General features: G+C 40.1%; 1 protein-coding gene across 4 annotated transcripts; it reads right to left on the bottom strand.

Moving 5' to 3' along the window:
* Nucleotides 1-306: 306 nt before the first annotated feature.
* tnfsf13 (TNF superfamily member 13) lies at nucleotides 307-17,022 on the bottom strand. Of its 4 annotated transcripts, none has more exons than XM_058774463.1 (6): nucleotides 16,680-17,022; nucleotides 15,273-15,390; nucleotides 15,138-15,188; nucleotides 14,568-14,686; nucleotides 2,717-2,855; nucleotides 307-583 (listed from the first exon to the last, which is right to left on the bottom strand). In XM_058774463.1, the coding sequence occupies exons 1-6, from the start codon at nucleotides 16,905-16,907 to the stop codon at nucleotides 474-476; spliced, it is 765 nt and encodes a 254-aa protein (XP_058630446.1). In that variant the 5' UTR covers nucleotides 16,908-17,022; the 3' UTR covers nucleotides 307-473. The 4 variants fall into 4 exon arrangements, with proteins under 4 accessions (XP_058630446.1, XP_058630449.1, XP_058630447.1 ...); XM_058774466.1 differs by having other exon boundaries at nucleotides 14,568-14,650; XM_058774464.1 differs by having other exon boundaries at nucleotides 15,138-15,185.
* Nucleotides 17,023-17,310: the final 288 nt, after the last annotated feature.

Below are 17,310 nucleotides of genomic sequence, written 5' to 3'. Positions count from 1 at the left end.
CAGTTCACTTGCTGCCTAATATACAGTATCCCACCCCTTGATAGATGCCACTGTAACAATACAATCAATGTCATTCATCTGTCAGTGAATGATCAGTGAATACTATGGTACAGAATACCATATCCATATAACATGATATTTACATTGCCCACAGTATATTTTGAAAAAAAAAAAAAAAATATATATATATATATATATATATATATATATATATATATATATATACACATGTTATTACTATAATACCATGTCCAAACACAGTAGTAGCATGGTAATTTTTTGTACATATAAGTACCATTTCCAACATGCCTGTGTATAAATTGTCCACTAGGTGTCGTCCATTCACCACATAAAAGCATTTACTGTTGTGTATTGCGCATGAAAGTATGAAATTCGTGAAGGGGACTAACTAGCACGCAAGAGGATAAAAAGGTTTCTGTCAATTAAACATGTAAATCACATATGTGTCTGAGTCACATGTTGAAGAGGCCCATGAAGGTGGCGTGAGCTGTCAGGATGAGCTCTGCAGATTTGCGGGGAACAGAGAGTTGAAGAGTGGATCCAGACTCCAGGAAGTAAATTCCTATGAGAGGAACACATACTTTATAATCAGCCAGATATTTAGATTATACTGTAAATATTTTGCAATTATTGCAAAATGATCCAGACTTTTGTATGATCAAAAAACTTCTACAGCAGGTATGGTCCACACAGAGATCTGATCTCATCAGGTAACTGAGACTAAACCTAAACTCATCATCTGTGTGGAATGTTGTTGGTTTCTACAGAAAATGCTTTAATTGTGAAGTTTAAGACAAGACACCACAGGTCAACAGGGCAAAAACTACTAGAATTTTTGTATTAGACTTTTTTCCTCAAATATTTAAATAGGCAAATAAGATATTTAAATATCTTAAATATCTAATTAAATATGTACTAATTTACATACATTTCCAGAACAGAAATCTGAACATTGGATAAAGCTAGATCCAAAATACTTGTTTCATTTTGTTGACATATTAAAGGTAAAGGTTTTTCCATTGAGGATTTTGTTTATTATAACTCCATGTTTCCAGGTATAAAATGTTACATTAAGCAGATGAATGATACATGAATAAAGCCCTCTGTACAATCCTTCAAAATATTGTATTTTTTGTATTTTGTATTGTATTTTTTGAAGTGGTATTTTTTGAATAGTGGTTTTGCCTGTAGCGTTGCTTGGAGTGTAATTTATTTTTGATTTTTTTTTCTGTGATATCTGACAGTTGGCTGGGTCATTCTTAGGAAATTGTGTCATTTGTGGCCCATTTGTATCCCTATTACATAGATACAGTATATGATAACAAATAGTAATAATAGAACACTGAAATTAGTCACATTATTTGAAAAGTTTAATTCTGTTCAGTGTGTATTAAAAATAACCTTATATATATATATATATATATATATATATATAAGGTTCTTTAAGGTTCACAAATTATATATATAATTTTTTTATGTTATTAGTTATTATTAATATTTAGGGATGTCACTAATGATTATTTTGGTAATCGAGTAATTACTCTGATGATTAATCAAGTATTCGGATAATTATTTGTGGTAATAAAAATAGACCTAAACAAACAATAGACTCAACAATGACTTAAAAATGTATACAATAGCAATGAGGCAATAATAATTAGTTCAAATAAAATATCAAAAGCAAGTAATCATAGGGTTTTACTGAACAAAACCATTTAAATACATAATTTAATAAAACAATATAATCATAATTTATGCACATTATGTATTATATTGTACTATATCAAAGGACTGTTGAGGGCACCAATGGTCTGATTGTTTTAACACAGTGTGATCTAATCCTTGTTTAATATTGACTAAATAACACTTAATTTAATGTCCACTTAATCTTTAACATTTGGCCACTTCTTTGTGATAGAAATGCTACAGTCAGTCATTTCTTGAACAAGAACATGTGGACATCAAAACATGCAAACTCAGAGCGAGGGTTTAAACTTGTATTTTGAAGTCGCAACGAACAGTTAGCATATTTAGAAACTTAAGATACCCTGCTGAAAAAGGGTGGTTGGCTGGTTTTAGCTAATCATCCAACTGGTCATAGCTGGTCAGCTGGTTGGTTTTAGAGGGGTTTTGACCACTTGTTTAGCTGGTCAGGCTGGGAGACCAGCTAGAACAACCAGCTAAAACCAGCTTGGCCAGGCTGGGAGAACAGCTTGACCAGCTAAAACCAGCTACAATACTTCCGGCTTAAACCAGCTAAATTCGATTAAGCTTAAACCAGCTAAATTTAGTTAAGCTAAGATAATGCTTTTCATGGATTCTTGTCAGTGGAATGCGCCATTTCCGGTATTTTTCCAGTTAATCGACACGGACAACTGCAGAAAATGTAGTTGAGGATTTTTTTATAATCGAGTACTCAAATTTAATTGAGGAATCGTGACAGCCCTGTTGGTATTATTTTTATGTCTCATTCATCCTCATTACATTTTATTGGGTTATTTATATATATATATATATATATATATATATATATATTTATTTATTTTTATTTATTTATTTTTTTTTGCTTTTATTGAGACTGAAATACCATGCTCTCACTGTGTTCTAAAATATGTCATTTTTTTTAGTTCCTTAATTTTTAACACTTATGCAGCGTTTAAAAAAAAAAAAAAACATTATTGTCCTGATAACTCACCAGCAGTGTAGCAAGTGTTGAGTGGCTGGCTGACGTTACTTGGCATGCTTTTTAAACACTTCATCAGCTTAGTCTCCGCCCCCTTGTGGCTCTTTGTGATCACGTGACCCATTACCCAGGTGGTGTCTTTATACAGCACCTGTGGCGAGTAACAGAACAAACCCTGATTGTTCCATTTCATAAGAACTAAATGTATCGTCAAGAACAATGAGTATTAATTTTGTGTTGCCTGTATATGCTTTTATGACACTCAAAGGGATGGTAGCCGTGGACTACATTTTATGAATCACCAAGGACCACGGTTTCAGCTAAAAACTGCAAATTGTAATTTTTGGGTGAACTATCCCTTTAATGAGTATTTAGGACAAACATATTTTAAGTAACCATAATTATTTTACTGTTTTTGCATTAAAGGAACTTAAATTTATGTCAACTTCCTTTTGTTGTGATGATCACATGAACAGAGGACCAGTGACGTATAGGTAATTTTGATACCTAAAACTATAAAAACCTACAGCTGGTAACTTCTTGGGGCCTGTGTCATAAAAGACACCAAAAAAAGCAGGGATTAAAGTCCAAAACCTGACTTGAAATAAACTAACAAATCAATTGGGGCTAAAGTGGTTCCATAAATGACAATTAAATTTCATGAAGTCTCACTAATTTGACCCAGGTTAAATGAGTCAGGATAATTTGATGTGCATACTTATTCTTAAGCAGCCCTTAATGTTGATCATGGATCAAATCGATCCACCATGGCAAACAGCGAATATATTGTTTAATGCATTTGAAACGCTGTGTTTTCCCCAGTGCATAATGGACATGTCACAGTTATATTCCTCATCTGTAAATGCCAGAAAGTCATGCAAATATGTCCATTTTGCTGTCAGGAGTGGGTAAGGCTTACGCGAGTGAACAAGTGCTGCTGCATGCATGCTGCTAATCAGATGGAGCGTAATAGAAAAGTAGTGCAATAATTAATTTATTAATTAATAATTAATAAATATACATTTTGCTAAACTATTTGTTGTTGGACATTAAATGACACATGTAGAATTTTAAACCTACCTATGAGTGTATTTTCATAATAGCAGTAAGTTAAAATCAAATAGCTAATATAGCCCTAATTACTAGCTCAAATGAGTTAATGTGTAGGCCTATTCCTACCAGCTAAAATGTAGTTGTCAGAGAGTCACAGTCACCGCCGCCCACAGCAGATCACAGTCACCTGAGTTCTAATTACCCGCACCTGTCAACCCTCATCAGCACTTCCATAAATACCCACTCTCTCTGACATTCATCGTCCGGTCTACGGTTCACATGCTGAACAGTAACCTGACTCTATTATTACCTACCTGTACCTACTTACCTGTTGATTCGCTGAGTTTCTCCCCAGTTCCATCGACTTCTCTCCAAGACGAACTCCCAAGTCACCTGGTTCCTGATCTGGTATCCTGTATACAGAGAACGCTGTTATCTCCCCGTCAAGGCCTTCGGACATTATCTCTCATCAAGATACTCACCCACGTCATTCTCTGCACATTCCAGTCATCCGATCATTCAATAAACATCACTGTCATTCACTCACCTGTGGTTTCCGTCTTTGTTTGTGACAGAAGACTGGACCAACACCGTTACATCCATGGATCCCCGGCCTTCATCACCATCAGAGATTTTGGAGGAGCTGGTCAACACTCTTCGGGCTTTGCTTCTGCCAACACCACCTCCCCAATCTGCCTCTGCCAGTCCCATGGCGCTGCCGGCGGCCTATGCGGGTGATTCGGCTGAGAGTGGCGGCTTCCTCCTACAGGTGGCTTTATATCGAGATACAACCACAAAAATGTCCCACCGAGCGCTCCAAGGTGGCCTTTCTAATCTCCCTTCTAACCGGTCGAGCGTTGATATGGGCGAGAGCCATATGGGATGCCAATACTGCCATAATCAACTCCTATGAAGCCTTTACTCGTCATTTCAAATTAGTGTTTGGATCTTCCTCTGGAGCGCTCTCTGTGTCGGATTAGCTTCTACGCCTGCGTCAGGGTACTTCCTCTACCCACGAGTACACACTGCAGTTCCGCACGCTGGCGGCTTCTAGCGGATGGAATGAGGCTGCGCTCATCAGCACGTTTCGACAAGGGCTGGAAACCACCATCTGTACGCAGATGGCCATATATGACGATTCGCTGGGATTGGAAGGTTTCATCAGCCTCCCAATCCCCGAAGCCGCACACCAGCCAGTCTCACCCGCCACCAGCCCTCCAGTACCAGAACCCATGCAAGTAGACACAGCTCATCTCACCAACAGGGAAAGAGTTCGCAGACTAACATCAGGCCTCTGTCTCTACTGTGCTTCGGTGGACCACTTCATCAGATCCTGTCCCATTCGACCCCCACGTCCAGCAGTGAGTACCCTTCAAGTAGATCCTGTCATTTCCAAGTTGTCTATGATCACGGTACAACTATTCACTCCAGCCCAATCCATTTCAGCCTCTGCCCTGGTCGACTCGGGTTCCTCGGGCAACTTCATCTCACAAGACCTCGCAACTCGTCTATGCCTATCCCTTCAACGGCGTGTCGAACTCCGAGTCGAAACCATCAACGGAAAGCCGCTAGGACGTGGGCGTGTCAGATTTGAGAGGCCCCTTCGATGAAGCTAAAAATCGGAAAGGAGATCAAAGGAGGAGGAGATCAAATTTCTGGTACTGGAGGGATCCACTGTGGATATCATCCTGGGGCACCCCTGGCTTATTCTCCACGCACCAGAAATCAGATGGGAGACCAGTGAGGTAATCTGATGGAGTGAATGGTGTCTACAAAATTGTCTCAAGGAAATTCCACGACCGCCTCTTAAGAACCCCAAGGCTCAGGTCGCCTCCACATTGGTTGAAAGCCCCGAGTCTGATGAGACTCCCACGATCCCATCTGATTACTGGGCGTTCCAGGATGTCTTCAGTAAACAGGCAGCCACACAGTTACCACCTCATCGGCCATGGGACTGTGCTATAGATCTGCTGCCTGGATTCAAACTCCCCAAGGGTAGAGTATATCCACTGTCCATCCCGGAGCGCAAGGCCATGGAGAAATACATTTAGGAGGCTCTTAAACAGGGGTACATTTGGCCATCCAGTTCTCCAGCGGCATCAAGCTTCTTTTTTGTGGGTAAGAAGAACGGGGGCTTGAGGCCATGTATCGATTATCGAGAGCTGAATGCCCAAACACTAAAACTCCCATATCCACTTCCCCTGGTCCCGGCCGCTCTCGAGGAACTCCGTGGGGCCCGCATCTTCTCTAAGCTGGACCTACGCAGCGCGTACAACCTCGTTCGCATCCGGGAAGGTGACGAGTTGAAGACGGCATTCATTACTCCCTCTGGCCACTGCGAATACCTTGTAATGCCGTATGGCCTTGCCAACGCCCCTTCTGTTTTTCAAGAATTCATGAACGAGGTCTTCTGGGAATTCCTACATCGCTTCGTCATAGTCTATATCGATGATATCCTGATCTATTCCCGGAACCTGGCCGACCATCGCCAGCACGTTGCGCAGGTCCTCCAGAAACTCAGGCAACACCATCTGTACCTAAAGCTAGAGAAATGCGAGTTCCATCGCCCCACGGTGCAGTTCCTCGGGTACATCATAGGAGAGGATGGAATCCAGATGGACCAGGGGAAAGTAACCACAGTCACCGACTGGGCAACTCCTCAGTCTGTTAACCCTCTGAGGTCTGAGGGTGTTTTGGGGCCCCGGAGAAGTTTTGACATGCCCTGACATTTGTGCTTTTTTCAGTTGCTTATAAACATTTTAATGGCTAAAGTCTAAAAACACTGTATTCAGCACAAACTGGGCTAGGATAATATGTGAGCAGCTTGTACGTACGTGATTGTGTTTTTGAGAAAACAACGTTTATGCGTGGTTAGAAAAAAACTAAAATTTTAAAGTAACTGAAATAAGGCCATAAAACACATACAGAACATTTGTTCACAAGACTTTTGAGAACTGGGATTCAGCCTAGAATATTTGCTTCAAAATGATCTGAAAATAATCTAACTCACTCATTCAGAGAAAACAATATATTGATTTAAATTTTCTAAGTCACTTTTTGAGCAGAAAGGGTCTACTACAGAGGGCGTGAACTATCCTGGATAATGCTGTGACTCACACCTGAGAAGACAAAGGCCCGCATAATGAGCTCCATAATGAGCCATTGAGTCAGGTGTGTGACTGAGAGGGAATTGCTACAAGAAAGAATGTGAGGAAAAAAGAAATGTGTATACATATAACTATCACATAAAATAACTTGAGATTCACTTGCGAGTGCAGTTAAACAGTTTATTAGGAACAAACAAACAAATAAACAACAGAAGAGTCAAGACATCGTGGGTGCAATATCCAAAATATCCAAAACAGTGGCAGGAAACTGGAACCCAGGAAAACGGGAGACAGCAGAAACTGCATGAGAAAACACAAAACAGACGTGAGCAACACAATGAACGGACAAAGACAAAGCAAACATGGTGACAATACATACACTCCAGTCAAATTATTTAAACAGTAAGATTTGTAATGTTTTTTTTTTTTTTTAAGAAGTGTCTTCAGCTCACCAAGCCTGCATTTATTTGATCCAAAGTACAGCAAAAACAGTACATTATATTTATTATAATATATAGGCCTACATATTGTTACTATTCAAAATAAATAAAGCACCCCACTCCCACACTAAAATTAATAAATAAATTAGTGAGCATGTTGATAGGCTTATCAGGAGCAAATATATTATTACATTAGCAATCACCAATATTGCCCACGTGATTTTATAACATAGATGCACACATGCTTTGCATGTATTATCATACAATACAAAAACAACCTTTTATAACTGAGAAACTAAATTATTATTGTTAAGCTTATTATAAACATGTTTGAGCAGGTATTTGCAATCCGAGTAGGCTACTTCACAGTAAAGATTGGTCTAAACTTTCTTAGACATTACTTTTATATCATTGTTTATAAAACATATAACTATCCTCACGTCGTGCAACTTTTAAATGCAATGAAAGTTTGCCTATCATATTTCAAAATGTTGCATTCGATTTCACAAATTTTATTCTGGAGTTATAGTTTGGGAAAAGTTCAACTAGTAAGTGCGTTCAACTTTGTCACAACAACACATTATCGAATGCCAATAAGAAACATTACTTACTCGGTATAAAATATCTCCTCCTCCGCCGGCTCCAGCTGCGCTTGCATTCGGTTTGTGAGGTAAACAAAGCTTTTTCCTCTCAGCGCGTCTTCTGGGGGTAAATACAAGGCTTTTTCCTCAGCGCGTTTCTGAGGTAAATACAAGGCTTATTCCTCACAGCATGTTCTTCCAAAACTGAAAAGTATCCGAGATGAACGCGTTGCTGCTTTGTTTACGGTGGTGTGGGCGTTTACATGCCGCGTGGCTCGCGTGGAGATTTGTAATAACAGTAGCGCGAGCAGCGCGTGGGCGTGACCTAATTAGAGATAATGAGACCAGACGGAAAAACTGGACCTGCCATTGGTTTCATACGGATTACTTTATCACAGAATATTTGTTTTCGGTAAGACATGTCAAGCTTTCTATAGATATATTTATCATGTCTCTGTGTGAAGTATTTGCTGAGTTACAGTTCATTTTAGTGACGTGTTTCAAAAAGCAGTTCGCGGAGACGGAGAAGACAGAGAGCGCACCCTGTTTGTTTTCTTTATTCTTCAAAAGCACAAAGTTTAGTTGTTATTATGAGTGTATACATATAAAAGTAGACCCCTTACAGATTCGAATGGTGTATTGCTCTTATCTGTACGATCAAAAATGGCAGAGTAATTCAAGCTCATTTCGGCCTTATCAGGAAAATCTGCCGCAAAATGCGGATATGCGTTTGTCGACCCCAGAGGGTTAAGGAACTCAAGAGGTTTCTGGGATCTGCCAATTTCTATCGCCAGTTCATCAAGAATTTCAGTTTGCTCACAGCCCCGCTCACCACATTCGATTCCAGCGCCTCAAGACCACATTCAGCACGGCTTCCATCCTTCGTCATCCAGACCCCCAGGTGCCATTCGTGGTGGAAGTCGATGCCTCCACCGCAGGGGTCGGGGCCGTGCTGTCCCAGCAGTATGGTGAGCCTCCTCGCCTCAGCCTTGCGCTTCTTACTCCAAGAAACTGACCCCAGCGGAGCAAAATTATGACATCGGCAACAGGGAGCTATTAGCCATCAAGCTGGCCCTGGAGGAGTGGCGGCATTGGCTGGAGGGAGCCAACCATCCATTCACAGTTATCACAGACCATAAAAATCTCCAGTACCTCAGAGAAGCCAAGAGACTTAACCCCAGACAAGCCCGCTGGGCCCTGTTCTTCACCAGGTTTAATTTCACCATCACCTACCGCCCCAGAAATCGTAACTGCAAGGCGGACGCCTTATCCCGTCTCCACTCGCCTGACTCTCCCACAGACCCGGAACCAATTCTCCCTCCAGCCCTCGTAGTCAACCCCATCATTTGGGACCTGGACAAGGACATCAGAGCCGCCACCCACACAGAACCTGCTCCACTGGGAGGTCCAGAAGGGAAAACTTACATTCCATCCACCCTACGGCAATCCCTTCTGGACTCAGTTCATTCGGTACCGGGCTCTGGACATCCAGGCAGCCAACATACCCTCTCGCTCCTCCAAGCTCTGTACTGGTGGCCCAGTATGTCCCGTGATGTCACCAGGTACGTCCGTAGCTGCTCAGTCTGTGCCACGTCGTCGACTCCCCGTCACTTACCTGTGGGCAAGCTTGTGCCCCTCCCCATTCCACGTAGACCCTGGTCCCACATCGGAATTGACTTTGTGACCGATCTCCCTGAGTCCGAAGGAAACACCTGCATCCTGGTGGTAGTGGACCGCTTTTCAAAAGCATGCAAACTAATTCCTCTCCATGGTTTGCCAGCAGCCCTAGAAACGGCGGAACATCTATTCCACAACGTTTTCAGGAACTTCGGAGTACCAGAGGACATTGTGTCAGATCGTGGTGCACAATTCATTTCCCACGTGTGGAAAGCCTTCTTCCACCGGCTTGGAGTCACAGTAAGCCTATCTTCCAGATATCATTCGCAAACGAATGGCCAGAATGAGCGGAAGATCCAAGAGCTCGGACGGTATCTCCGGGCATACTACCAAGAAGACCAATACAGCTAGAGCCGTTTCCTCCCGTGGGCCGAGTATGCACAAAATTCCCTCTGTCAGAACACCACAGGCCTCACACCATTCCAGTGTATACTCGGCTACCAACCACCGCTCTTCTGCTCTTGGACGAGAGAGCCATCGGAGGTTCCAGCTGTAGACCACTGGTTCTGAGCGAGGGACTCAGCGCACATCCACCTGCAGTGGGCAGTGCGGAGACACAAGGCCTTCGCGGACACCCGGCGCGCTCCAAACCCCAGATACCACCCTGGAGACCAGGTGTGGTTATCCACCCGAGATCTACGGCTCTGCCTGCCCTGTAAGAAGCTGAGTCCCCGCTACATTGGTCCGTTCAAGATCCAGAGGCAGATTAACGAAGTCACTTACCAGCTCCAACTACCCCCCAGGTATCGAATTCACCCCACATTCCACATTTACCTACTCAAACCCTGTTCCTCTGTCACCCCAGATCAGCACAAGCCGGACGAGCCTCCTCCTCCAGAGATCATGGATCAACCCTCGATCTACCAGGTCCACGACATCTTGGATTCATGGCGACAGGAATACCTCGTAGACTGGGAGGACTACGGACCGGAGGAGAGATCCTGGGTGCCCCGGGACGATATCCTTGATCCCATGTTATTACAAGAGTTCCATCGCAACCATCCTGATCGCCCCGCACCCAGAGGCCGAGGTCGCCCCTGTCGCCGTATAAGGGCGTCAGGAGCCGCCCCTGGAGGGGGGGTAGTGTCAGAGAGTCACAGTCACCGCCGCCCACAGCAATCACCAGATCACAGTCACCTGAGTTCTAATCACCCGCACCTGTCAACCCTCATCAGCACTTCCATAAATACCCACTCTCTCTGACATTCATCGTCCGGTCTATGGTTCACATGCTGAAAAGTAACCTGACTCTATTATTACCTACCTGTACCTACTTACCTGTTGATTCGCTGAGTTTCTCCCCAGTTACATCGACTTCTCTCCAAGACGAACTCCCAAGTCTCCTGGTTCCTGATCCCCGACTATCCTGTATATAGAGAACGCTGTTATCTCACCGTCAAGGCCTTCGGACATTATCTCTCATCAAGATACTCACCCACGTCATTCTCTGCACATTCCAGTTATCCGATCATTCAATAAACATCACTGTCATTCACTCACCTGTGGTTTCCGTCTTTGTTTGTGACAGTTGTCTGTTTTCTATTATTTATTTTTAACTTTTAATTTAGTGTTTTTAATGCTTTAAATAGCAATTTTAGATTGTAATGTTTTAATGTTCTACTAATAGCCATAAAATGTACAGCTGTCAAAAAACCAGAGAAAGGTTGCATGGTCAGAAACTGCCGATCAACTGAATGTGCAAGTACCAACCATGTTAAAATGTTTTCATATATCTTAAAAACAATGTCATTAAATCTTGGGCACAATACATCAAATACAGTCGGTTTATTATTTAAGTTACATTTTCTGTATACTTTTATTTTTGTACTGATAATAAAGTCAAATAATTGTACGTGAGAGAGTCAGTGTTAATTAGCCTACCCTTGACCAGAGGCATGTTTCCCAAAAGCATCGTTAGCTAACTATGGTGGTAAGTCCCATTGAACTCTATTGGTAACGACGGTACTTGCGACCATAGTTGCTTTTGGGAGACGCACCCCAGGTTAGTTTCCCAGTATAAGTTGCCAGAGTGCACTGATTACCTGGTGTAGCAAATCACAGTTGTTAGTAGAACATTAGATTTTGTATTACACAAGGATGCTATTTGGTTTTAACTTGAAATTCTTACAGAGCAATCAAAGTCATACAATTTGATTGCACTTACCGTCTTGGAGGTGAGGTTCCAGTTCCCATCATGCACTATAGCTCAAACAGATCATGAGAATGACTCATCTACTACTTTATTGCTTATATTATTGCAATGGTGTTGTTGTCTCTGTTGTTCGATTAAGTTCTGTGTTACAGTATGGCTTATAAATTTACAGAGCATTTTCTTTTTTAACTTTCTGGTGATATTTTGTGTAACACTTTACAAAAAGGTTTTATTTGTAAACATTAGTTAATTAATGCATTAGCTTGCATGAACTAACAACAAGCAATTTTTACAGACTCAATTTTTAATGCTCATTCATAAAAATAAATTTGTTAATTTTTTGTCCATGTTAGTTTGATGTTCCTTGATACAATTTTTGATTAAAAAAAAGAAAAAAAAAAGAAAAAGGAATTAGTAAATGCTGACATTAACATTAAGTAAGATTAATAAAGAGCCAATAAGTATTGTCCATTATCTGTTCATGTCAGCTAACATGGTTAACTAATGTTAACAAATGAAACCTTACTGTAAAGTGTTACCAATTTTTGTACTTTTGATAGTTTTTTGTTTTTTACTTTGGTGCTGGTGTTTAGTGAGTGGGTGATATTTTTTATTTATAAAAGCTTACAAAAGCTACATGTAATAAATGACATATGCTATAAAAACATTCCTCCATCAAAGAACATTTTCAGTTGATAATGTTAACTAATGTTAACAAATGAAACCTTACTGTAAAGTGTTACCAATTTTTGTACTTTTGATAGTTTTTTGTTTTTTACTTTGGTGCTGGTGTTTAGTGAGTGGGTGATATTTTTTATTTATAAAAGCTTACAAAAGCTACATGTAATAAATGACATATGCTATAAAAACATTCCTCCATCAAAGAACATTTTCAGTTGATAAAATATGCAATATATAACCAAGCTCTATGGCTGTAAATTTTACAGACCAGCAGATGGCACTGACACAAAGACTGTTCTTGAGATGAACCACAAATAAGTTTGAGTCATGGTGCCAAAAAGTGGGTAGTTCCACAATTAGTTCCCACGGTGTGAAAGGCCCTAATGGGAACTGAGGCCTGTTAAAACTCATCAAAATAGTTTACTCGATATTTCAGTTTAGGTGCAGTTATCATGCTTGTATAGTATAAAATCAAAAAATAAAGTTTCTGCTAACTTAATTACTTCAAATAATTGATTACATCAAATTTTCAGCAATAGTTCTGCTAACTTATTAGGGTTTACAATTAAGGTTAGCTTAGTTCACACAAAAATGAAAATTCTGGCATTTTGATTACTCACTCTCTAAACCCCTAAGACTTTTGTTCGTCTTCAAAACACAAGTAAAGATTTTCATGTGTTTATGAAACATGAGTGATTTCTGCCTCTCCTTTTTGAAAGTATTCCCCCAAAACTGTGATGCTTCAAAAAGTTCATAAAAATGTATTATTGTAAATAACATGAATTGACTGGTTAAATCTAGAGTCTTGAAGAGACACAATCACTTTATATGATTAACAGATTATATTTATTTATTTATTTATTTTCAGCACACATACATAGAGCATTATAAAAGTAATTAAAATCAATTAGTAAATGGAAGCTGAAACATCCTTGCTTGATGTGCCAATGAGGTTTGTGCTGGCACATTAAGCAAGTATGGTTGAGCTTACATGAAGATGAGTAACTGATGAATTTTCATTTTTGGGTGAACTAACCCTTTAAAGGGGTCACATGACGTTGCTAAAAAGAACAATATTTTGTGTATTTGGTGTAATGCAATGTGTTTATGTGGTTTAAAGTAAAAAAAACACATTATTTTCATACTGTACATTATTGTTGCTCCTCTATGCCCCGCCTTTCTGAAACGAGTCAATTTTTACAAAGCTCATCGTTCTGAGAAGCGAGGTGTGCTCTGATTGGCCAGCTATCCAGTGCTTTGTGATTGGCCGACTACCTCAAGCGTGTGATGGAAATGTTACGCCCCTCACCGTATTGTGATGCCGTGTCCTGGTGAGACTAAAACAATAAAACCCATTACAAACGAGGCATTTGTTGCATCCAGTGAGGACATAATTACTGATTATAATGACTCATTATGTCTTTATACGCGTCGCGTTGCATTGCGCCACGTAAACATTACCACGTGATCGGAGAAACGAGAAATAACAAGCATTACTCTACACTGCTCAAAACTTGCATTTGAATAGTCAGTAGCAGAAACGTACCTACAGGCTGTGAGAAGCATCAGACTGTCCTTGCAAAGTTGGAATTGCCCCACTTTATAGAAACAGCCTTTGTGCAAGCCAGCATTGTAGGCCACTCTCCTGCCAGGTTCAGGAAATTGTCCTCCGTAAATTGCGCCGCACACACTCTAATATTTGGTTTGAACTGTTCTGGAACAGTGTTGTAAATACAACTTAACCACTGATTTCTAGTTGTGTCTTCTTTAGCAAGCCCAAACAAAGTAGTTTTGCTTTCACAATGAAACACAGCGTCTCCAGGACATGGCGCCGGCGGCAGCAACAATACTACAGAATAAAAATCAGAATAAGCCCCCTTTCTTTGAGTGTTCATTTGGGCGGTGTTATGAAAATCTCCCCACATCGTGACGTAGACATGTGGGGGGCGTGTTTGAATGAGCCGTTTTAGGGCGGCATGGACAAGTCTTAACTTTTATAAAGAATATCTCTTTGGTTTTGAGACTTTAGTCTTTGCAACTTCAGGGATCTTATCTATGCATGAACAGCTTGTAACACTCCAAAGAGAAATTAAAACTTGAAATCGCATCATATGACCCCTTTAAAGTCTGTATTTTGATTATGCAGTAGTGTCAGTACCAATCAAGACCAACCTGACTGTAAATGAAGTAGGTACCCTCAGTCTCCACTGTTACAGTATCAGCTGATAGCTGAAGCCCCTCCCCTCTGCTCTGCCCTACAGCCCAAGACAGAACAGTGGTGTCATGATCATCTGAGAAAAACACAGAGAACAAATGAGAGACAATCGACATCTGTCTGTCTGTCTGTCTATATATAGTTGCAATCAAATTTATTCAAACCCCTTGACACTCTGCTGCCATGAACAAAATTTTATGAAAAACTTTAAACCACAGCATCAGTAAGCTATTATAGACAGTTTATTAATCTATCCATCTATCTATGGTGAAAAACTTCACCCATCATTTCTAATCCTTACGTCGTTCTAAAACCATATGACTTTCTTCTGTGAAACAAAAATGAAGAAGTTTTGAAAAGTATCTCAGTATTTTCTGTCCATACAGTATATAACAGTGGACAAAAAACTGGTCACTTCTTTTGTGCTCCACAGAAGAAAGAAAGTCATACAGGTTTGGAAAGGTTTGAGGGTGTGTTTCATTTCTGGTCAAACGATTCCCTTTATTGTTAGATATTGTTACACTCACTGTATGACTGCGAGGACACAGGAACAAGATGGAGAAATGTGTGCTGCTCTGCTAAAAGAAAGTAAAATTTGCATGAGATATATTTAAACAAATGTGTGTTTGTGTGTAAGACAGACAATGAAAGAAGTTTCTCACTTTCTCGTCTCTTGCTCTGTTTTCTTTGTTTTGACACATCTCTCTTGTCTCGGCCCTCTGCATGTGACCGTCTCTCAGGGAATCTGTGATAACAGCTTACCTTATAACAAGATGTAGCCTATGGGAAATTAGACATCATCACACACTAAAGCTCACTGATTTTGCTTTATGATTTTACACTAGACATCAGCTGGCAACCCAACATAACTTTGTACTAATGTAAAAACAAAATTGTCAAAAATATCACACTATACAACCAAAAGTGTGTAGACATCCCATTCTAATAAAGAGTTAATTAATGGGTTTGGCAATGCCAGTAATTCATGAAAAAACACTGTCATCCGGAAATATAACCCTGCTGGTTATATTCCCAAGTTATTGGAACAAAGCCAAAAACACAATTCTTGGTCATTGTCCTCAGAGACATTACTGGAAAAGCCCAACCCATTTGACAGAGGATATGCACATACCTTTGTCAAACTATCAGGAACTGCATAGGCCCTATAATATGCCAAAATATTTACTTGAGATCTCACAGTCTTAATAATTTGGTTATTTGGTTGCATACTTTTGGCAGACAATAATCACTACACAAAACACATTTTTGTCAGCACAAACATTCTTCTAATGAAGCTGTATTTAATCTTGTTTGGGTCATCATTTTTGCATTGCAGTTTTCTTCATTGTTATCCCATCCCTTTTAAAACTGATATATTTGATATCCCACTTGCCATACATATGGTTAGTTTAATTTTATTACTTGCATTTAGCATTATTTACTTGACCTGAAAGTCATGATTTTGATGATTAGAGGTTTGATCCCAAGCTGATGAAGAGTCTTTCACATGTTGCAGAAAACACTCCAAGAGCAAGCTAAATTCACTTTGATTAACAGTGTCTGATGAATGACTACCAGGGAGGATATTGAGAAAATTCCAACCTAAATTTTGAATTAAATGCTATTGCTTGAACACTAAAGATGATTGGTAAGCATAGTCCTTTCTGACTAACTATTTGATTCATGTATTGTGAGCGGAAGGCAGTCACCAGTTCTCCACAGATGAGGAAGTGAAATCAGTTGCGCAATTAATGCCATATAAGTACCATGGTACCACTCTTATTATTACTACTATCTTTTAATTTTACCATGGTATAACCATTCATATACCATACTTCAAGGTGCTTTCAACATACCATGGTATCCATAACAATGGTAATACCACTGTACTTTGATACATACAAAAGCACTGAATAATAATCATATTTATATTTAGATTATGCTCTCCAGAGAATACTTTAGAATAACCAGGATACAAGTGCAGAAAATAGGGCATTAGTAGAATTTGTTGGTGAAGCAACAGACGAATAACGTAAAGCAGTAAAAACAGAACAAAAGCACTCACCTACCCCGTAGCACACGGCGGAATCGCAGCATATCCCACCTTCCTTCACCGCTGTATCCAGAGGCCTGAACCGTCGCGTTATTTCAGCCATTTCAGACCTGAGCATCCATATGTACGTCCACTGTATATACATCACACCCACACAGGTGCAGGCGACAGTATACACAAGAAACCGCTTCAGCACTTCCACCTTCACCTTCCAAACAGAAGCAGGAATGTTGTGATTGTTCATTATAGCCTAAACGTTGATATGATGGGACAGAATAGTTTAGAATGCGGAAAATAGCGTTAATATTTCCGTTCTCAATTTTGATCCGTTAACTTTCGGTTTCACAACTTTCATCAGAAAGAGGTGGGAGTGGAAAAAAAATATTCGGTCAACACATGGTCGTCCCATATTTCCTAATGAAAATGCTGTATTAAGTTCTAGCCAATCAAAATCCCAAACGAGATTCCAGTGAATATACAGGGATTCTGAGGAAATTATGAAATTCATTATGGAGTTAGAATGTCGATAAAAGGCTGTGATAAAGTATGCAATGCTATACCCACTGGTTTGTTGAGAATAATCCAAAGCAGAATTTCTGATTATCTAGGCCTGTAGTTTCTCTTCCTTCTTTAAAAATATGTAATGT

This window comes from Onychostoma macrolepis, chromosome 05 (assembly GCF_012432095.1).
Source record: "Onychostoma macrolepis isolate SWU-2019 chromosome 05, ASM1243209v1, whole genome shotgun sequence".
Lineage (NCBI taxonomy): Eukaryota > Metazoa > Chordata > Actinopteri > Cypriniformes > Cyprinidae > Onychostoma > Onychostoma macrolepis.
This window is presented reverse-complemented; position numbering and strand designations above follow the sequence as displayed.

Excerpts from the sequence above, each read along its gene's own strand:
- tnfsf13 (XM_058774463.1), bottom strand. The coding sequence starts at position 16,907 with ATGAACAATCACAACATTCCTGCTTCTGTTTGGAAGGTGAAGGTGGAA. Across the intron at positions 15,391-16,679 it reads ATTCCGCCGTGTGCTACGGG|GCTACATCTTGTTATAAGGT; the intron begins GTAGGTGAGTGC and ends AATTTCCCATAG. Across the intron at positions 584-2,716 it reads CAACACTTGCTACACTGCTG|GAATTTACTTCCTGGAGTCT; the intron begins GTGAGTTATCAG and ends TTCCTCTCATAG.